Below are 24,000 nucleotides of genomic sequence, written 5' to 3' on the forward strand. Positions count from 1 at the left end.
TCGCGCGAAACTCTCATTATTTTTTACCCTTATTAGACAGGGAGATTCTTTTGTGTAATCTGAGCAGAAGTGGGTTTTGTATTTTCTTTTTTTGGGGCGCGCGCTCTCTCTCTGCCATGCCGATCCTGTAGGCCGCACTGACTGAACTGAAAACGTCGGTCCTCAAGAAAAGGGATAAAAGCCCACCCACACTGAAAGCTGATTGGCTTATTTTGCTGAGTAACCCAATCAGGATGCTCTTTGTCTAGCATGCACTACATGAACAGGCACACTCGCAGTCTCTCTCGCGCGCTCCGTCATATGCGCACATTCTAAGATGCGCGATGCAGGCATTAATGTTTCGCGTGCACGCTCTTGCTCGCTTGCTCTAGATTCCAGAAGATATTCTCCAATTTGCGGGCATCAGGGAGCCGCTATCAATATGCGGGAGACTCCCGGAACTTCCGGGAGACTCGGGATATCTGCGTTATAAGGTGACCACAGATTGTTAACCATACACACACACACACACACACACACACACACACACACACACACACACCCCGAAAATTTCTCAGCGGATTTACATCGATCTCAAAAACGATCATTTTGGTCTGAAAAAGTCGGAAATCCGCCAATTGGCGGAAAATTCTCATCCCTGCGAAAGATGCTGGCGGGCGGTCGGTCCTGCCTGCTTGTGCCACCACAAGCCTCGCGCCGACCCCTACCCCCAACTTTTCTCAACGGATTTACATGTTTCACAAAAATGACATTTTCAGCGGGAAAAACTCGGAATTCCGCGGATCCGCGGAAAATTCTCATCTCTGCACCCTATAGCAGAACGTAAAGGATATGATGCTCATCTGCCCACTTTCTTAGTTGTCTTGGATGTTTTTGCAAGGACTTTATATAGTGTCTTGCTCAAGGGCCCAACGGTGGTGCTAAGGCTTGAACACACAACCTTCTGATCACTAGCCAGTTAAGTCAGAAAGCTATTGGAAATGTTTTGTGGATGGATGATACCAAAATGGAACATTTTGGTTTAAACAAGAAGTTTTATGTTTGGAGAAAGAAAAACACTGCATTCCAGCCTAAGAACCTTATCCCATCTGTGAAACACGGAGGTGGTAGTATCGCGGTTTGGGCCTGGACAAGTTGCCATTATTGGAACAATGAATCCTGAATTATACTAGCAAATTCTCAAGGGAACTGTCAGGACATCCATCCCTGAACTGAATCTCAAGATGAAGTGGGACATGCAGTAAGACAACGACCCCAAGCACACAAGTCATTCTACCAAAGAACGGTTAAAGAAAAATAAAATTTATGTTTTGGAACGGCCAAGACAAAGTTCTGACCTTAATCCAATAAAACTGTTGTGCGAGCAGTTCAGGTCAGGAAACCTACCAACATCCCAGAGTTGAAGCGGTTCTGTACAGAGCTAAATAGGTTTAAATTCCTCCAAGCTGATGTGCAGGACTGATCAACGGTTACCACTAACTTTTAGTTGCAGTTATTGTTGTCCAAGAAGGTCTGAAAGCAAAGGTTCACATACTTTTGCCACTCACAGATGGGTAATATTGGATCATTTTCCTGAATAAATAAATGACCAAATATAATATTTGCATGTCATTTATTTAATTGGGTTCTCTTCATCTACTTTTAGGACTTGTGTGAAAACTTGAGGTTTCAGTTCATGTTTTTGACTCCTGGTTGAGAGTACGCGGTGTGCATTTTGGCTGCCGCTTCTCACCAGAGCTTTTTATTTTTCTTTCTTTCTTTATTTTTGTGTGTGTTTGTATAACAGGCTTTCGTCTAAACCGGGGAACAGGGGCGCTACGCCCTCTTACTCTCGGCGTGCGCCCCCTTACCGAAATGCCGATTGAACCCCAAGTCACACTTAGGCCATGCACTTATATGCTACTGCACAACATGCAATCTTTCTCAAAACGATCTTTTCTCCGTGAAAACATCCCAGCAACACCACGTGACAATGTGTCTGACCATCAAATACGTTATAATTACTCCAAAAATATTCCAATCATAGTAGATACACCGCCAGATGGTGCAAAAACTATCCGAATTGGCGTTTTCCAGACCGAGGCGCCATGTTGTTTAGTTGTTTACTTGTCACGGCTGCTCTCGCGAGATTTGACATGGGTTACATACAAGGTCAGCTGACTCGTAGAGCGAGATTTCTCGAGACTGAATGACCTTTCACCCACTGGCGCGGGAGCTTTTGACATTAGTAGTTCGCGAGTTGTTTTTGTTGACACTTGGGCATTTAAAGATGTCATCCCGCGGCACGAAACGGAAGAAAGCCAAAGACTGTCCGGGGCAGAAGAAGAGGACTTTTCTTTTTCAATGCTGACAGACAATTTGTTACAATTTCCCTCTCAGATAGCCTCAGAATGTCCCATTGTAGCCTCAATTTTTCAAAGGCTTCGCACGGCGGGGGGACAACCGGCACCCCCCCCCCCTTCGCTCCCTCGCCATGGTGAGCGCCCTCATACTAAATTTTTCTAGAAAAAACCCTGTATAGTTTGATATTTGTTTTTTTGTTTGAATGTTTTGTCCATCGGTCGCCACGACCCAGTTTTGGGTGTCGGTTCTCTGTGGGTGATGCCTGTACTCCTCGCTATGGACTGCAGTGAGCTTGTTGCTCTTTTAACATCGGGGTTGTTCCAGCGCTCTGTGCGCTGGCGTTTCTGTGCTCGCTTTGTGGATCCATGGCACGGTGTTCTGAGCGATGTTACCCGGCGGTGTCACAGTGGCTGGGGGATTTATCTTCTTGCGCCTTTTGGTGGGACTGTGGTAGCTATGCCATTGGAGTGACATCCTGACCCTCTTTTGGTGGATTTTCTTCTTCTTCCCTTCCTTCCCGAATTGTAAAGCGGCCTTGGATGTGAGAAAGGCGCTATAGAGGATTTCGACGTGACGTCACAGGGTCACGTGACGCCCCGGTGTCCGCCATTTTGAAGGCCAAGCTAGCTAATGTCAACAACATAGTAGCTGGTATGTTACTGTAACAATGTTTACGTTCAGTCATTTGGATGACTGTTAAAACCTTTCAGTCTCAAGTTTTTCCTTTACTGTATTTACTAGTTTACTGAGCTAGTGCACTCGGGCAGGCTGGGAACTAGCGCGCTCAGGCAGGCTGGGAACTAGCGCGCTCGGGAAGGCTGGGAGCTAGCACGCTCGCTCCCAGCCTGCCCGAGCTAGCACGCTAGCTCCGTAAACTAGTAAATCCAGTAAAGGAAAAACTTGAGACTGAAAGGTTTTAACAGTCATCCAAATGACTGAACGTAAACATTGTTACAGTAACATACTAGCTACTATGTTGTTGACATTAGCTAGTGCTAACAGCTAGCTGCTAGTGCACTGCTACAACACAGACACCGACCCTAATAATACAGTTCTTGGTCATTGCCTGGTAACAGCAAATTTATAACGGGCCATGTCTCAACAGACTAAGAAGTTATTTCAATGACATTTAATAACATTTTGTTTATCCCGAGGACCGAAAGCAAATGAAAATGTGAACAAACCTTAGCTGTAATAAGATGGCGACCACCGGCTCCAGGGACGACCCACTGATGTAGGCATGTTACCCAGCCTGACAAAATATTTGTAGGCATCCAAACTCTTATACGCTTTCAGATCAATATCTGTGTATGGCGATGGATTTTTAACGACATAGGTATACAGATCACGTGGGCCGAAGTCAGGTAAAGACGAGGGCTTCGTGTACTTCCGTACGTCAGTGAACAATCCTGGTGGAAGCAGGTAAACGTCGTTCTCTAAGCCTGCTAACCTCAATTTTTGCAAATACCTCTCCCTCTGCTCGCCCTGTAAATGCCCTACGTTGCTGGATAGTGAAGGTGTTTTCTGCATCTCGCTCCTTTTTCTTTTATGTTTTTCGTTTGTCGCCTTCCTCGCATTCAAACTGATTCGAGCCGTGCCGTCCAAAATGGCAGCCTCATGACTTGGTCACGTGGGTCGAAAACCTCTATATAAATGTAAATTATTATTATATTTATCCAGAAACGTGGAGAATTTTAAAGGGTTCACAAACTTTCAAGCACCACTGTACATCAACAGAAGTGGGTCCAATTCGGTCTGAAGTCCACTACTAGCAACTGTGGTTTAGCCAAGTAATCTGCAGATGCGTCTCAACCCCACACCACTCCATACAGGTTTTTACAGGGTTCCCCCTGGGCTCTGAAAAATATTCTCCACTTTCTTCCTTGAAAAAATAAAGTCAAAGAAGTATTCTTCACTTTTTCTTAGTCTGCATTATTTCTTAGTTACCACCTTATCAAAGTGGACTTAATACAGGTTTATACCAACCAAACTGGCACAATTGAAATGTTTGTCCAGATACAGGTCTCTCCATTCCATATAAAATTTAAGCTCCACTCCAACCTCTAATAAGAGAGACTTGATTTTGGGCAGCCTGTGCACCATCAAGCTAAAATAAACCTCTTTAGTTTGAGCTTACTGAAGGTTATTTTAGCGTGGAGTTATTCAAAAGAGTTGTTAGGACTCTCTTTAGCCTTTACGTCAAACAGAAAACTTCATTTACAATTGAACAGAATCGAGAACAACTTCAAAACAACCAACAGTGAAGGAATCTGAATTTCCCGTCAATTTACAAGCTGAACACAGAACGACATTACGTTTTTCATCATACGGTACGTTCCCCCAGAGACGTTTCTATTCTAGCTGTTGAAAAGACCAGGGGCCGAGTCAAGTTCTCCTGGGGCGTGGATTTTTTAAAGGAGATTGGCATCGATAGGTTGGGGAGGTTATGTCTAACTTTACAAAAATAATAATAATAATGTTAAATTTATATAATGCCTTTCAAGAAACCCAAGGACGCTTTACAATAGTAGACAAAGGAAAAAAAATAAATACAAAATATAATAAGAAAAAAATAAATAAAAAAAGTCCACCAAGTAGGGTCAGGATGTAATTCCCGTGGTGTAGCAGCCACAGTCCCACCAAAAGGCGCACGAAAACAAGTCCCACATCTCCAGCACCGCCGCCGCGACGCCGTCAGCAACATCGCTCAGAACATCATGCCATGGATCCACAAAGCAAGCAGAGAAGCTCCGCCACGCAGAACGCTGGTGTCCCCCAAATCGCCTGCACAGCCGCCATGACACCACCAAGCAACATCGCTCGGAACATCACGCTAAGCGTTAAAGCGCAGAGCGCTGGACAACCATGATGTAAAATGAGCAACGAGCTCACTGCAGTCCACAGCTGGGAGTGCAGGCATCGCCCACGGCGAACCAAGGCCTGGAGGGAACCGACGCCCAAAACTAGGTCCGGAGCTACACCACAACCGGTGGAGAAAACACTCAAACAAACATCAAACTACACAACACAGAAAAAAAAATAGAAAAAAAAAAAAAAGCTCCAGTGAGAAGCGGCAGCCAGAACGCGCACGACGTACTCTCAACCGGAAATGGAAACAAAAAAAAAGTATCATTAGTATCAAAAGTAATATTATCACCCACACACATTCAAAGATCATGACATCTTTATTACTGAGTTTTGCACTGCTTCTTTTTACATGCATGTACTGCACTTCAGTTTCTGTCTCATTAAGTCATCATCAACACCCATAATGTCTCAGGAAACTGAAGCATGTGTCAATTGACTATCAAACATCACTAGTAACATTTATCATCATCATCTCATCTCATTATCTGTAGCCGCTTTATCCTGTTCTACAGGGTCGCAGGCAAGCTGGAGCCTATCCCAGCTGACTACGGGCGAAAGGCGGGGTACACCCTGGACAAGTTGCCAGGTCATCACAGGGCTGACACATAGACACAGACAACCATTCACACTCACACCTACGGTCAATTTAGAGTCACCAGTTAACCTAACCTGCATGTCTTTGGACTGTGGGGGAAACCGGAGCACCCGGAGGAAACCCACGCGGACACGGGGAGAACATGCAAACTCCGCACAGAAAGGCCCTCGCCGGCCACGGGGCTACATTTATCATCAGTTTAATAAAAATATAAATCATCTCACGCACATCTCTCTCCTTTAGGAGCACAAAGACGCACATTCTAAGCTACATTATTATATTACAACATTCAAATTCTCAGATGACATCCAAGTCAGTTGTTTTCTATTAATCGCTTACTTTTTTTGAGGGCGAAAATACCGAAAGGCTATAGCCCAAGTGATGGGGTCTAACAACGTCACAGCGTTGGCCACAGGGAATCAATACACCATACCACCCAAAACGTAGCTCCCTTCAGTCGCTTGTCGGCTGACAGCACTTTCACTTGGGTGTTTTTTTACCGACCCCTGTATTACTGACACCACCTGACGTGCTCGGGGACGGCAGGGGCTCTGAGTGTGCCCCCCGCCGTGGCTGTTTCAGCCCATAAATCATCTTCGGTGCTTGAAGAAGCCTGCCCAAATAAACTTCATCAGCTTTGACTGCGTCACTGTCTGGTTCATGCGGAGAGGATTACATCACCACACCAGACCGATTAAGACGCATTGCGATTGGTCAAAAGCTTGGCGCTCCTTTGGTCATTACGTGTAGTCGATTTTTATTGGTCACAAGCACGTGCTCACTGTTTACACTCTGGCTTCCTGCCCTCTCTTCAGTGGGGTTGGATTTTGGCAAACAGAGGGATTTGGAGTGATTTCTGGGGAAAAGAAAATGACTTATGACAAAAAACAACAAATACATTCGTCACTGCGACGACTGCTAGTAATTTTTTCTTCGTCACTGATGGAGCATGTTCGTCACTGACGAGCATGACGAGTGCCAGCAGGAATCCTGTTTTTAATCAAGGCTCTGCAGTCTGCATTTTCTCCATGTGCCACATACTTAAGAGCAGAGCTTGAGAAGTTCTACAAATGACTCGGTGCGAGTATCTGTGCTGCTCATTCCCTGTTCAAACAAAGACTCAGAAACCCTTTCTCAGTGTCGTCTGCACAGAGGCAGCAAGAAAACATGGTGGGCTCATAACACCTTAACCAAAACACTCAATCAACAAAAGTGAACAAAGCTATCCCAGCCCATCAAAGTACAGCAAAAATACGGTACAATCGCAACAAATACAAATCACCTTAAATCATGCAGCGAAATGTTTTATGGTCTGATGAGATGTTTTGGCCTGAATTCCATGATGTGTTTGGTGCAAAGACGACACACAGCATCCAAAGGTCAGTGAAGCATGGTGGTGGCGGCAACATCATGCGTTCGGGAATCGCTTCTCTTCAGCTGTGACAGGTGCTCTCGCCAAAATACAGTAGAAGGGATAATGACTAGCTTCAAATATCAAGAGATTCTGGCTCGTCCATTAGAAAGCTGAAGAACTTCATCTTCCAATATAAGCCTCGGTCACAACCGGACGTACGATTTTTTGGCCGTGCGATTTTTGGCGTTTCCCAAATCGCTGCGAGTTTTTTTGTTCGTGGAGAAAGACGCACGTTGGCCGTAAGTTTGTCTTGCAACCTGAAAATAACGTAAGCGCCTGTAGAGTTTGTTTGACATGACAAAGAACCTCTGCGGCCAGTCTACGGCTTGAAAATCAGCACGTCACGCGCGCGCCCTCCGTGCGTTTCTTTGCACGTAGACCAGCCGTAGGAGCACGTACGGCCGGTTGTGACCGAGGCTATAATGACCCAAAGCACACCTCTAGGTCAACCAATACAAGCTTTCAACAAAGCGAGATTAACTCAGACCTCAATCTAACCGAGAATGTATGAAATGACCTCTAGAAAACCTATCAACATGACCCTGGGGATCTGTAGAGGGTTATGCCCATGAGATTTTCTGGCAATGAGCCTCAACCTTCTGCAAAGAAGAGAGGAATAAAACCAGATGTGCATCCAAAGGAGCACAGATGCCCCCGGCTGAGCAGTTTGATAGAGAATGTAATTGTTGCTTTTGGAAAATTTCCTGAATGTCTGTAGGTCACATCCAGTTTGAGTCACTAAAAAGTTATGCAAGTTCATATTTTCAAATCAGTGACCCAGTTTAAAGTTGCATGAATCTTGAATCATCTTTGGTGGGTGTGGATGGATAATAACACTCCAAAAGTTCCTTAGGCAAACCTACAAACTCCATTTGAAGGCTGAGCATTGATCTTAACACCCAAAAAGTTATGCGAGTTCGTATTTCCTGACTTCTGACCCAGTTAAAAGTAGGTCAAATGTAGGTTAATCTCGCCGCCGTTCAAACTCGAGTAAGGTCTTGCTAAGGCAAATCTACATACCACATTTGGTGGCTGAGCATTGATCTTGACACCCAAAAAGTTATGCGAGTTCATATTTCCGTCCCCTAGGCCTAGTTAAAAGTAGGTCAAATATAAGCCACTGTTCGAACCCGAGTAAGGTCTTGCTAAGGCAAACCTATGTACCACATTTGGTGGCTGAGCATCAATTTTAACACCCAAAAAGTTACGAGTGTTCATATTTCCCAACCTTTGACCCAGTAAAAAGTAGGTCAAATATAGGTCAACCTCGCCACCATTCGAACTCCTGCTAGGTCATATCCAGGTAGACCTAAAAATTCGGTACACATGGGTCAGTTTTAACTGTCAAAAAAGTATACGAGTGTTCCAGACAGACGGACGGACATGGTGAAATTATGATGGCATAATCATTTTATTTATTTATTTTTAAGTATGCAATAAAAGTCTCATCTCATCTCATCATCTCTAGCCGCTTTATCCTGTTCTACAGGGTCGCAGGCAAGCTGGAGCCTATCCCAGCTGACTACGGGCGAAAGGCGGGGTACACCCTGGACAAGTCGCCAGGTCATCACAGAGCTGACACATAGACACAGACAACCATTCACACTCACATTCACACCTACGGTCAATTTAGAGTCACCAGTTAACCTAACCTGCATGTCTTTGGACTGTGGGGGAAACCGGAGCACCCGGAGGAAACCCACGCGGACACGGGGAGAACATGCAAACTCCACACAGAAAGGCCCTCGCCGGCCACGGGGCTCAAACCCGGACCTTCTTGCTGTGAGGTGACAGCGCTAACCACTACACCACCGTGCCGCCCCGCAATAAAAGTCCAAGTGTGCGAAATGTATACGCTTATTCATAAAAGACGTGAACTGATGTCATAACCCTAATTCTCATTAAACTATGGATTAAAACAAACCATACATACATACATGCATAACAGGCGATGGCAGCATTGTTAGTCTGTAGTCATTAAAGCCTGTGCGTCATCGTGTTATCAGGACATTTTTCAGGAGTACAGAGACATTCTTCAAACAAAGCTTCAAGTTGTGCTGTTGCAATCCACTCAACTGGTCTGGCCAAGCCGTCATGATTCCGGGACAGATGTAATCCAATCCTGCAGTGTTGCTGAATAAAGTCTTTACAGCTTCCCCCCATCTGTCTGTCTCCGATTGTGACAGTATTCACACTATTACACCACTGAAGATTATAATTTGAAATAGTGATATGCAACTAGATCAGGGTGTAATTTTCCTTTACAGGTTTCACACCAGGAAGAGCGATGAAAACGATCAATAAGTTGGATTCTGCTGGCCAAAGACCAAGACAACAATCAAACAAAAAACACAGAGCTGCTACTGTAACAGGCAAGGATAGAGATGTGCTGATCTCACCCATGAGCTCCTTCGATAGGGAACAATTATATGAAGTAAAGCCTGCTTTAGAAGACTTTTTAGCCTTAAAAGTGAATTAAGAGACAGTTCAGATCATCCTGCTTTTCAACTTTAAAATAATCTTATTTTGGAAAACCTTCAGAAATGACTCCACAAACTTTACAGCCTGCTGCTTTACCATCACGCATCTCTCTAGGAAGCATATACAGCATTTCATTTAATTCAAATACTTTAGCCCCTGCACCTCAAAGACAGACACAAAACATGGCAAAGGGCCAAGACTGCTTATTCAGATAGGAATTCAGCAGTTTCCACACGTTTTCTTGCAGTACTGCAGAACCTGAGCCCCACTGCAGGGATTTACTTATACTGCACTTCTGTGATCTCAGCTACACTCTGTGCCACAAAGCAAACTCGAAAACGTGAATTTACCTGCTGACAGACGCTTCACTGAGAGTGGGGCTTGGTGATCTTGACCCAAGCTCTATAACAGAAGTCCTCTCATTGCTGCCAATTTCCAACGTCAAAGAAACTGGGGGCTGGGTTGTGTTTTGGGCTGCTGTGTCATCAGCTGAAAGGCAAAGCAAAGGTCAGGCAATTAAAAATACATAACGCACAGCATAACACGTAACTGATCAAATAGTTATACAAAAATTAAGAGCATGTCTCGGTCACTAAAAGATTGTTCTCTGAGACCTACTCTGTTTCTGAAGGAGACATGTTCTCCATTTTTGGTTACCTCACATATCTATGCATATACACTGGTTCCCTATATTTGTTACTTAGTAACAAAAAAAAACCCACCACAAAACACTTCTTGTAACATTACGTCAAAACTAGAAAACCAATTCCCTCTAACCACCGTTTTCTTTGGCAAATCCAGAGGGTGGGTGTGTGTGTATATATATATATATATATATATATATATATATATATATATATATATACACACACACACACGTGTGTGTGATTCCACGCTTATGGGTACTGAAATGGGGACATGAACTTATTTTTAAAAATTCACCTAAAACCATTTCGTTTTTTTTACCATCAGGTCACAAAACATGTAATCTTTAATGAATGATATGTTAAAAGACAACTTTAATTTTCTGAGATGTAATAAAAACATATTTATATGCCAAAGTCAGAACGTAACAGAAGTGTTGTGGACATATATATTCTCAATTTTAACAATGTAGAATTACTTTTTGAAACCTAGGAAGGTGATGTTTTAGCAAATATAATGAATAAACATGTGTAGTAGAATAAACATGCACATTCTTTCAATAAGATTAACATGGTATAGAGCTAGATTGTAATTAATTTGTAACAGACGCGAGATGGACAATCGTAACAGAAGTAATGTAACAGACATCATTTTGGAACTCATAGGCTTGACTTTGGCAAATAAATGTTTTTATTACATCTCAGAAAATTAAAGTTATCTTTTAACATATCATTCATTAAAGATTACATGTTTTGTGACCTGATGGTAAAAAAAGAAATGGTTTTAGGTGAATAAGTTCATGTCCCCATTTCAGTACCCATAAGTGTGGAATCACTCATATATATATATATATATATATATATATATATATATTTTTTTTGTGGATCCAGAATTTTTTTGGCCTGTTCCCCATGTAACTCAAAAAGTAGTGAATGGATTTCGATGAAATATGTGCAGCTTTAGTATTATCCTATCCTCAATGATTTAATTTTGATCTTGATAACGTGTGGCTTGGTGAAGGTATGTACGTACTCTACCAAGGGCCCTTCTAGTTACTTATTAGCCACTCGACACCAGTTCACTTGATCTGGATAAAAGGCCCATCTGACAGAACTAATGCAGTCCTTACCACTGTAACACGATGCCGCCGCCGCCGATTTCCCACCTTCCTGTGTAATTTGGGCTCTCCGAGAATTTTCCAAACGACCTCTAACCTGAGCAATTAACCGAGAAAACTCACTGCTGTGCTGTTTCCCTAAAAAGACATTGAGAGAGATTAGTGTGGTTAATGATTGCATGTTTGATCAATTCAAACTGAAATACAGAATTAAGGTGCTTTACATTATGCCAAAATAGGACTATTGGACACTGTCGGATTCAAATATCTTTTGGATATTTGAATCCGATAGTGTCCAATAGTCCTATTTTGAACTTGCACATTCATGATCACTAGTCAAGATGTGCTCTGATTTTTCAACCAGAGCACATCTTGACTAGTGATCATGAATGTGAGCTCGTATTTCCTTCACACATAGATTTCATACATGCGAGTGTGACGTCACGGAGTAGTGACCTGCATATGGAATTGTGTTAGGGGAAGGGGGGGGGGGGGGGGAACACTGATATGGTAAAAGCACAAACTATACAGTGGGGCAAAAAAGTATTTAGTCAGCCACCAATTGTGCAAGTTCTCCCACTTAAAAAGATGAGAGAGGCCTGTAATTTTCATCATAGGTATACCTCAACTATGAGAGACAGAATGGGGGGAAAGAATCCAGGAAATCACATTGTAGGATTTTTAATGAATTAATTGGTAAATTCCTCGGTAAAATAAGTATTTGGTCACCTACAAACAAGCAAGATTTCTGGCTCTCACAGACCTGTAACAACTTCTTTAAGAGGCTCCTCTGTCCTCCACTCGTTACCTGTATTAATGGCACCTGTTTGAACTCGGTATCAGTATAAAAGACACCTGTCCACAACCTCAAACAGTCACACTCCAAACTCCACTATGGCCAAGACCAAAGAGCTGTCAAAGGACACCAGAAACAAAATTGTAGACCTGCACCAGGCTGGGAAGACTGAATCTGCAATAGGTAAGCAGCTTGGTGTGAAGAAATCAACTGTGGGAGCAATTATTAGAAAATGGAAGACATACAAGACCACTGATAATCTCCCTCGATCTGGGGCTCCATGCAAGCTCTCACCCCGTGGGGTCAAAATGATCACAAGAACGGTGAGCAAAAATCCCAGAACCACACGGGGGGACCTAGTGAATGACCTGCAGAGAGCTGGGACCAAAGTAACAAAGGCTACCATCAGTAACACACTACGCCGCCAAGGACTCAAATCCTGCAGTGCCAGACGTGTCTCCCTGCTTAAGCCAGTACATGTCCAGGCCCGTCTGAAGTTTGCTAGAGAGCATTTGGATGATCCAGAAGAGGATTGGGAGAATGTCATATGGTCAGATGAAACCAAAATAGAACTTTTTGGTAAAAACTCAACTTGTCGTGTTTGGAGGAGAAAGAATGCTGAGTTGCATCCAAAAAACACCATACCTACTGTGAAGCATGGGGGTGGAAACATCATGCTTTGGGGCTGTTTTTCTGCAAAGGGACCAGGACGACTGAGCCGTGTAAAGGAAAGAATGAATGGGCCCATGTATCGTGAGATTTTGAGTGAAAACCTCCTTCCATCAGCAAGGGCATTGAAGATGAAACGTGGCTGGGTCTTTCAGCATGACAATGATCCCAAACACACCGCCCGGGCAACGAAGGAGTGGCTTCGTAAGAAGCATTTCAAGGTCCTGGAGTGGCCTAGCCAGTCTCCAGATCTCAACCCCATAGAAAATCTTTGGAGGGAGTTGAAAGTCCGTGTTGCCCAGCGACAGCCCCAAAACATCACTGCTCTAGAGGAGATCTGCATGGAGGAATGGGCCAAAATACCAGCAACAGTGTGTGAAAACCTTGTGAAGACTTACAGAAAACGTTTGACCTCAGTCATTGCCAACAAAGGGTATATAACAAAGTATTGAGATGAACTTTTGTTATTGACCAAATATTTATTTTCCACCATAATTTGCAAATAAATTCTTTAAAAATCAGACAAATGTGATTTTCTGGATTCTTTCCCCCCATTCTGTCTCTCATAGTTGAAGTATAGCCTACCCATGATGAAAATTACAGGCCTCTCTCATTTGAAGTGGGAGAACTTGCACAATTAGTGACTGACTAAATACTTTTTTGCCCCACTGTATGAGATTATTCACAAGATCTAACAAGTTAATGGATATATAAAGTAATCGTGCATGTCCAAAGAGGTCATCTGAAATGTCTTTCTTGGGATACAGGATGTATGGCCGTTTCATGGACTGAATACAAGGCCTTTCCTAGGGCCGTGGTAGTAATTTAGCGAAAAGGCAATCTGAGAAAGAATGTTAACATTACACTCTAGATTTGCAGACAATATCACAAACACACATTTATAGATAGCAGTGCACTGCTTGCTATATTGCACATGACATTATCCAGGAGAAACTACAGAAAACAACACTTCTGATTTGTTAAACTAGGAGTCAAAAAAAGTCTAAGCACATATTTAAGATGCAAAACCACTGCAGTGCATTTCCCCCAAAATGGCCCTCATTAAACAGACACCAGAATATAATGAAAACCCTGATATTAGGTTGGACTGTCGTCATAAATTCCTCATAATTTTCTTCCCTCATTCTCAAGGTTACTGCTCATCTGTGCTCCAACTTGATTGCACAGACGGTCAACCATGTTTCCTTCAAAATATCCTTGAAACCCCAAATGCTCCAGCTGAGGAAGCTTACAATTGCAAACCCCATTTCCAGAAAAGTTGGGACATTTTCCAAAATGCAATAAAAACAAAAATGAGATTTCTTAATTCATATGGAGCCTTTATTTCACTGACAAAAACACAAAAGAAAAGATTTTCAATAGTTTTACTGATCAACTTGATTCCATTTTGTAAAACAAAGTTAGAATTTGATATCTGAAACACACAAAAAAGTTGAGACAGACAAAATAAGACTGAAAAAAGTTTATAGGATATTCAAGTAATTACATTTTGGAAGATAATAATCCTTTATTCATCACATGCACACTCAAGCACAGTGAAATTCATCCTCTGCATTTAACCCATCTGAAGCAGTGAACACACACACGCACGCGCACACACCCAGAGCTTTGGGCAGCTGTGCTACAGCACCCAGGGAGCAGTTGGGGGTTAGGTGCCTTGCTCAAGGGCACTTCAGCCCAAGGCTGCCCCATGTTAACCCAACTGCATGTCTTTGGACTGTGGGGGAAACCGGAGCACCCGGAAGAAACCCACGCAGACACGGGGAGAACATGCAAACTCCACACAGAAAGGCCCTCGCCAGCCACGGGGCTTGAACCCAGAACCTTCTTGCTGTGAGGCAACAGTGCTAACCACTACACCACCGTGCTGTCCACGTTAATTGGCAACATGACTGGATATAAAAGGAGCAGCACCAAAGGCTCAGTATTTGCAAGCAAGGATGGGTCGTGGCTCACTGCTTTGTGCTAAAATTCACGAGAGAAAAGTGTTAATTCAAAAAAGAACATCTCAGCACAAGATCGCAGAGATTTTAGGTCTTTCAAAATCTGCAGTATACTGTGAAAAGAGTCAAGGAATTCAGAGACACCTCAGTGCATAAAGCGCAAGGTCAGAAACCACTGTCGAATGTGTGTGACCTCCAAGCCCTCAGACGGCACTGCCTGAGAAACGGTCAGGCTAATGCGACAAATACAAGTCACAGGGGCTCGGGAGCACTTCGGAAAACCGCTGGTCACTTAACACAGTTTGCTGTTGCATTGAGAAATGCAACCTGAAACTGTATTATACAAGAAGGAAGCCATTCAAATCAATTCTATGAACTGATGAAATGCGGTCAATTTCTTGGGCCCAAACTCATCTCACATGGACCAAAAGACGATGGAAGTGTGCGTTGTGGTCAGAGGAGTCCAAATTTCAGCTTGTTCTCGGGAAAACTGGACATCAAGTTCTCCGTGCCAAAAGTGAGCACGGCCATCTAGTTTGTTGATCAGAGAAAGGTGCAAAAGCCACCATCTGTAATGGCGTTTTTTGGGGAATCGGTGCTCACAGCACGGGCGAGTTGTGCATCTGAAGGTACCATTGATGCAGAGGCGTATATTGGGATTTCAGAGAGATATACATGTTGCCATCAAGGCGACAGCTCTTCCCAGGAAGTCCATGCTTATATGAGTAGGACAATGCCAGGCCTCATTCTGCACGGGCTACAACAGCATGGCTTCATAGACACAGAGTGCATGTGTTTGACTGGCCTGCTGCCAGTCCAGATCTGTCTCCTATTGAGAATGTTCGGCGCATCATGAAGAGGAGAATCAGATAATGGTGGCCACGGACTGTTGAGCAGCTGAAGTCTTGTATCAAGCAAGAATGGACAAAAATTCCAGTTGCAAAACTGCAACAATTAGTTTCCTCAGTTCCCATATGGATAAAAAGTGTTATTAAAGGAAAGATGATGCAATACAATGGTAATAATACCTCTATCTCAATTTGAGTGTGTTGTAGGCATCAAATTCTAACTTTGTTAATATTTACAAAATACAATTAAGTTGGTCAGTAAAACTATTGAAAATCTTTTCTTTGTGCTTCTGTCAGTTAAATAAAGGTCCACATGAATTACCAAATCACAGATTTTTGTCATAATTTGGAAAATATTCGAACTTTTCTGGAAATGGGGTTTGTACACATCATCTCAGTTTCTATCTTTCTCCTCATAAAACCAAAATGGGTAAAATGTCACGTATCGGGTGAATCAAAGGTGCCGTCAGATACAGCAGGATCTTGTGCCTGGCTGGAGCTGGCAGAAGAGCAGCATGTTGAGTTGTGCGCAAATGTCACATTGTCTACACTGAAGAAATGCCACATCTCAGGTCCTGATGTCAATAGCTACATCTCCTCCCCCCGTGCAAGGCTTAGGCGTTGCCTTATTACCAGACGACAGCTCTTTTTCAAGTTTTTTTTTTAAACTCATACAGGACTTGTTCAGCAGTAACTTACTGCGATTTGTTTGCTTTTAATCTTGATAGATGCATATTAATGTTTCAATTAAATGAGCTGAAATACTGAACATTTAATGAATTCTTGAAAATGACCGGTCAGAAGGCATGCATTAATTTTCTCTAACAGCATGAATAATAGCTCTGTATGCAATTTGAATTATTTATAGTATGGTTTACACAATACTCATTAAATGTGCTTATGTCATTTCTGTAGTAACGGCTCACTCAATCGGCACAATGGGACACGACAATTTAAAATAAGACTTTTTTTTTAAAAATGTGTTATAAAAAATTGTTACACTTAAGCTTTCAGATTAGACATTTACAACCCCAATTCCAAAAAAGTTGGGACAAAGTACAAATTGTAAATAAAAACGGAATGCAATAATTTACAAATCTCAAAAACCGATAATGTATTCACAATAGAACATAGACAACATATCAAATGTCGAAAGTGAGACATTTTGAAATTTCATGCCAAATATTGGCTCATTTGAAAATTCATGACAGCAACACATCTCAAAAAAGTTGGGACAGGGGCAATAAGAGGCTGGAAAAGTTAAAGGTGCAAAAAAGGAACAGCTGGAGGACCAAATTGCAACTCATTAGGTCAATTGGCAATAGGTCATTAACATGACTGGGTATAAAAAGAGCATCTTGGAGTGGCAGCGGCTCTCAGAAGTAAAGATGGGAAGAGGATCACCAATCCCCCTAATTCTGCGCCGACAAATAGTGGTGCAATATCAGAAAGGAGTTCGACAGTGTAAAATTGCAAAGAGTTTGAACATATCATCATCTACAGTGCATAATATAATCAAAAGATTCAGAGAATCTGGAAGAATCTCTGTGCGCAAGGGTCAAGGCCGGAAAACCATACTGGGTGCCCGTGATCTTCAGGCCCTTAGACGGCACTGCATCACATACAGGCATGCTACTGTATTGGAAATCACAAAATGGGCTCAGGAATATTTCCAGAGAACATTATCTGTGAACACAATTCACCGTGCCATCCGCCGTTGCCAGCTAAAACTCTGTAGTTCAAAGAAGAAGCCGTATCTAAACACGATCCAGAAGCGCAGACGTCTTCTCTGGGCCAAGGCTCATTTAAAATGGACTGTGGCAAAGTGGAAAACTGTTCTGTGGTCAGACGAATCAAAATGTGAAGTTCTTTATGGAAATCAGGGACGCCGTGTCATTCGGACTAAAGAGGAGAAGGACGACCCAAGTTGCTATCAGTGCTCAGTTCAGAAGCCTGCATCTCTGATGGTATGGGGTTGCATTAGTGCGTGTGGCATGGGCAGCTTACACATCTGGAAAGACACCATCAATGCTGAAAGGTATATCCAGGTTCTAGAGCAACATATGCTCCCATCCAGACGACGTCTCTTTCAGGGAACATCTTGCATTTTCCAGCATGACAATGCCAAACCACATACTGCATCAATTACAGCATCATGGCTGCGTAGAAGAAGGGTCCGGGTACTGAACTGGCCAGCCTGCAGTCCAGATCTTTCACCCATAGAAAACATTTGGCGCATCATAAAACGGAAGATACGACAAAAAAGACCTAAGACAGTTGAGCAACTAGAATCCTACATTAGACAAGAATGGGTTAACATTCCTATCCCTAAACTTGAGCAACTTGTCTCCTCAGTCCCCAGACGTTTACAGACTGTTGTAAAGAGAAAAGGGGACGTCTCACAGTGGTAAACATGGCCTTGTCCCAACTTTTTTGAGATGTGGTGTTGTCATGAAATTTAAAATCACCTAATTTTTCTCTTTAAATGATACATTTTCTCAGTTTAAACATTTGATATGTCATCTATGTTCTATTCTGAATAAAATATGGAATTTTGAAACTTCCACATCATTGCATTCCGTTTTAATTTACAATTTGTACTTTGTCCCAACTTTTTTGGGGTTGTATTTAACAATAAAGAGAAGAAATCTCAGTTGTTGGTGCTTTATAAGGTTTCCACTACAGGGGAATCTTCAAGCGCAAGCGAGAGAGAGAGAAAAATAAAGCAAGCAAGCTGGTGATTCCTGCTGCGATAGAAGTGGTAATAGGAACCAACACGTCTCATGGACGTTTCCTAGCATTAACAATAAATGGCTAAAAAGCAGGAAGTGTCATTCAGGAGCCAGTTATAAAATGTAATTGTTGGCAAATCACTATGGCACAAGAGGAATAAAACGCTATGGGATGCGCTGTTATCGGAAAATAATCCACTTTAGGGTTTCTTCCACTTCATCAGACCACCTCAGAGAGATTATTTTGCTAGAACAGCATGCTTTGTCATGATCCGTTTCTTAGAAAATGCCACAGCCTTATTGTAGTGCAGTGGTTCTCTGTTCTAGTCCTGGGTCTGAAAGGACAACAAAAATGTGCAGTGCCTGGGGCTTCCATGTCAGCAATCAAGAACCACTGCTGTAGTGGCAGATAGATTTATAACAATGCTATTCATTTTCAAAATATGACCTACTAGCCTTAAAATGCTGAAAAAGTGATGCAACACAAAACAAACCTGTTTTTATAGCAGTGGATTTAAGTGTGAAAATCCTCACAGCTTGAACCTGATCATTTCTGTAAGACAGGGTTTTAGACCGTCTGGAAACTCCATGTCAGCATAAAATTTATTGGAAATGACTTTGCTACAGGTTTTTCTTTGCACCACTTCGCGTGTGTGACCTTCACTTGAGCACATCTGCTCATTAGGTTTGACGCCACCGATTCCAGCTTATTGTCGACACCAGATGCCTCAAGCGCAGTGTAATAGAAAGCAGAACAACACAAATATTTGGATACGCATTTGTTTCAGTGGGACACGGTCCACAGAGTTGCTGTAAGAAAATATACCTTAAGTTCAGTGCCCAATCAATGAAAGAATGAAAACAGAGACCAAAAAAAAAAAAAAAAGTCACAAGCATTTAAGAAACATCTGTAATGCAGTGCTATGAAAATATTTAGTGAGCAATACTTTCATTACACTTTTGAACCCGGTGAATAATAAAGAAACCTTCACACATGACCTGTACTGATTGTGAGGGTGCACTTTTGATACTCGCTTGACTTTGAAAAGACAGGCACGGTCGTTAGTTAGCGGTTTTTATGGAATCGCTACAATGTACAAACAAGAGCAATCGTGAATTCAGGCATGTGTGTACTCAAACCGGTAAACACAGCCGCCGTGTTTAATCTCGAGAGTAACGAGCAAAGACAGCACATTACACAAAACACTTACGCGAGAGAAGCAAAGACGTTTAATTCATTTTCTGGAGATTTCTTCCTTTCCAAGGCATGTCAAAAAAAAAAGAAAAGGTTCAGCTGTTTTGCTTCTGGGTCAGAGAAAGTATGTTTGTCGAAAAACGCAACACACATATTTCAGCCAAAAAAATGTAATGTGATTAAATTCATGTCCAGCCAATGGACAGACAGTGAACACTGAAGGGCCATTCAGAGGAAGGGTTATAACTCTTTATGACCCATGAACACCTATTAGGGTGCATCAGTTGCCCCCTAAAAATGAAAAGTTCCTCCGATCATGATGCATTTTTGTTTTTATGTTCCTTTTGGTAAGAAAACACACTGGGTGAAATATTTTGACAAAATTCAAAAGTTTAATGGTGGCACCAGGAGCTCAAAGTTATGGAAAAAGCTGCTATTTTATGACTTTTATGACAAAACTTCGATCACTTTTCATGAAACATTATGGCACCTTATACAGTATACCAAATATCTTAGATACTGTAGACAGTATGTCTAGAATGTCTAAAAATATTTGGAGGTTTATTTTAGGGTGTCACTAGCATTATCTATCAAATGTTCTAACCCTGGTTTTAAGCTTGCCGCCTATGTATATGCTAGCCCCTATTAAATGCAAAGGTTCTTAACATGATCTCTGGGTCACAAGAAATCAATAAATGGAGTCCAACAGGGGCGTCAGAAGCATTTTTAATGTGGGGGGGGACCACACTGGCGGGGGGTCTTCCCCCAGAAAATTAATTAATTAATTCGATGCCATTTCCTGCATTCTGGTGTATTTTAACAGGTTGTTAAACATCTAATTTTACCTACAAAAGTCACTTAATTCAATGACTATTTTAGAGACTCAACAATAAGTCCTCATTCAACTAGTCCATATATTCATCAGCCTGTTTTAAACCCACTGCTACGCCTAAGATAATGAGATGAATGTGACACAGTTTATCACCAACAATGACTTTATGGGTGCATTTTACTTTTTATTTTGTGTTTCCTTTTTTATTTAGTTTTAGATGTAACACAACATGCCACTGTGCCAAGCAACAGTGACACTCAACTGTATGTTTAAAAATAAGAATATTCATAATTTCACACAATGAACAGGCATGACATGGCATCATGCAAACTTCATAACACAAAATCACACAACGGTGACACATAAAAAATAACTTCACACAATGAACAGGTGCAATTTTGTTAACCACCAACAGTGACTTTAGTGGGTGCATTTTACTTTTCTCCGATTTAGTGATACTCATAACAAAAATGACGTGGCATCATGCAGTCTTCATAACACAAAATTACACTGGGTCAAGCAATGACGCATAAAAGAGAACTTCACACAATGAACAAGTGCAGTTTTGTCAACCTACATGCAATGGTGGTACTACAGTAGCATTTACAGATTAGTATAACAAATAGGTTTATAGCTATAACTCCTTACATTGGTGCCACCACAATTTCTACCACTTCATAACTTTTATCCCCCTTTCCTTCACAATCCACCTGGAATAACATCCGTCTCTCTCCATCGCTTTCCTCTCTACTATTCCTTCCCCATACACTGATTTCCCATCTTACTTTCCAGAAAACTGGCAAAGACCAGACAAAACAAGGAATCAATAAATATCATCAGAGCAGACTTGACCTCACTCTTGGCATTACAGTAAGGCAGGCCTACTGGGTTTGAATTAAATGATAGCTAACGTTAAGCTAGCTGATACATCTAACATTGACTAGCCAGCTAACTGCACTAACATTTCCATTGGGACAAAAAACCCTGTCCTGTGGGGAAATTTTGACTGACTTTCCGCTTCTTTGTAAAGAATGTTCTTATGTCCATTGTGTCTGGGGAGGAGCAAATACTGCAAACAATTCATCATCAACCAAGAATACCCCATTAGGCTAAGCTTATTTCACTGTTTAGTTGAACATTAATTTAACGTGTCCTAGGGTTAATTTTGAGGGCATATAACAAAAGAATAAGGTTTTAGCAAAAGCTAGCCATTGTGAGGTGGCAATGGGGCTGACGTCACCTCCTCCACTCTCAAGCAGCTGCACCAACATTTCTCTGCTCGCGCTGAGATTCACTTCACTCGCGTGCGGTGAGCTGTTGTAGGGAGCGCCCGGAAAACCCGGAGTGGATTTTCAGTGCTCTGTGTTTTCTCTTATCGATCAAGTGGAATGGATTCTTTCACGAAGCAATAGAAACGGCGCTGGGTGAACTAATAGTTTATGTTAAATTTGGGGGGGTCCAAACGAAGAATTATGAAATGTGAGGGGGACACGTCCCCTTCATATTCAATGGTGGCGACGCCCATGGAGTCCAACATTGTGATTCAAACCTTACGCAAAAACATAAAATAAGCGTTTTTTTGGCAAAAAATGAACCTCATGGTGCCACCATTAGACTTTTGAATATGGTCAAAAAATTGTACAGGATGTCTTTATTGGTGAAAAGGAACACCCAAACAAAAATGCATCAGATTTTATGAAAGTGAGGGCAACTGATGCACCCTAACACCTATTTGACTAGTTTAAATGTCCACGGTGTTCACATTTCCAACTATACGGACACACAGAACACTACAAAGCACGTTCAGGGAGAAGAAATGGCTCTATTTGCACCATTCTGTTTGACGAGCAAAGATGAACTATGACTCACCAATGGCCTTAGCAATGTCGGTGTGTTTATGTTGGCACCCTTCTCATTCACTCTCTAACTCGCGTTCCCATTCATCATCTCTTCCGCTAGGTCAGTGAGTGACTCATCGTGCCTTTCACCAATTATTCAACAAGTTCTCTCGGTAGGTCTGCTATTTATAGAGACCCCCTAATGGTGCACATCAATATTTCAACATCCTTCCTAACGCAAATCTCTTTCTGCAAGCTCAATTATACATGGCAAATACCAACCAGCTGCTTTGGTACTGTCGAGAAGAGGGGGGGAAAAACAAAAGTTGCCATGATCTTAAGCAACTTCATTTCTTCTATTTACTTCACGAAGCAGGGCATTAGGGCGCGTTGCACAGAGTAGCCCTTTAGCTTAAAGATGTGAGCCATGCTTTATATTTACAGCACTGTGAAGGCTGGAGTTCGATATGAAGCTCATTTCAAGGTTCTGCGCACGCAGTATATAGTACACCTAGAAGACCTGGGATTAAATACAGCCAGTCACACACACCCTCTAGACACTCTGAAGATTTACAGGCTCTAAAAGGAGAGGGTTTTTTTTTTTTAATTATTATTACTTTTATGGATGCTTTTATGAATATCTTTGTATTTATTACATGCTGCTATGGGTTTTAGGTCGTCTTATTTTTAATTAATTAATGTCTTGAGTTGTTTTATGAATGGTATTATTTTATAGCTTTTATGGGCTGAGAGAGCCAGGACAAAAAGTGCATTTCAATCCTATTTTTTTTTTAAATGCATACAACAAACTTGAACTTAAACTACACTCAAAATTGCCTTGTTAAAATATTGCATTCGTGGATTTTTCTAAGGTGGTGAGCAAGACAGCAATGCAAAACATTTAACTTGGATTTTTTTTTTTTTAAACAAACAAATAAAAGCACTTCACATTAGGGTGCATCAGTTGCCCCCTAAAAATGAAAAGTTCCTCCGATCATGATGCATTTTTGTTTTTATGTTCCTTTTGGTAAGAAAACACACTGGGTGAAATATTTTGACAAAATTCAAAAGTTTAATGGTGGCACCAGGAGCTCAAAGTTATGGAAAAAGCTGCTATTTTATGACTTTTATGACAAAATTTCGATCACTTTTCATGAAACATTATGGCACCTTAAGCCTCGGTCACAGCCGGCCGTACGTGCTCCTACGGCTGGTCTACGTGCAAAAAACACAAGAAACGCACGGAGGGTGCGCGTGTGACGTGCTGACTTTCAAGCCGTAGACTGGCCGCAGAGGTTCTTTGTCATGTCAAACAAACTCTACGGGTGCTTACATTTTTTTCGGGTTGCAAGACAAACTTACGGCCAATGTGCGTCTTTCTCCACGAACAAAAAAAAAAACCACAGCGATTTGGGAAACGCCAAAAATCGCACGGCCAAAAAATCGTATGTCTGGTTGTGACCTAGGCTTTATAGAGTATACCAAATATCTTAGATACACATTTTTAGTACATATTCTAAATATATTATCAAGCACAGTTTGAGTTTTAGCTGTTCATTGAATCATTGTTCAACTACTTTTAAACAATACAAATGTATTATGAATCACATTAATGCTTCTCAATCCCTTGCAAAGGTTCTTAACATGATCTCTGGGTCACAAG

General features: G+C 41.9%; 1 protein-coding gene across 3 annotated transcripts in view; it reads right to left on the reverse strand.

Moving 5' to 3' along the window:
- The window catches only part of rad18 (RAD18 E3 ubiquitin protein ligase), a 206,667-nt gene that overhangs the window by 79,695 nt on the left and 102,972 nt on the right, over positions 1 to 24,000 (reverse strand). For all 3 annotated transcript variants that reach the window (XM_060919547.1, XM_060919545.1, XM_060919546.1), the window contains 2 exons: positions 11,476 to 11,601; positions 10,052 to 10,190 (listed from right to left, as the gene is read on the reverse strand). In XM_060919547.1, coding sequence (XP_060775530.1) covers positions 10,052 to 10,190; positions 11,476 to 11,601 — 265 coding nt within the window. The remainder of the gene's footprint in view (positions 1 to 10,051; positions 10,191 to 11,475; positions 11,602 to 24,000) is intronic.

Source organism: Neoarius graeffei, chromosome 4, assembly GCF_027579695.1.
Source record: "Neoarius graeffei isolate fNeoGra1 chromosome 4, fNeoGra1.pri, whole genome shotgun sequence".
NCBI classification, from domain to species: Eukaryota; Metazoa; Chordata; class Actinopteri; order Siluriformes; family Ariidae; genus Neoarius; species Neoarius graeffei.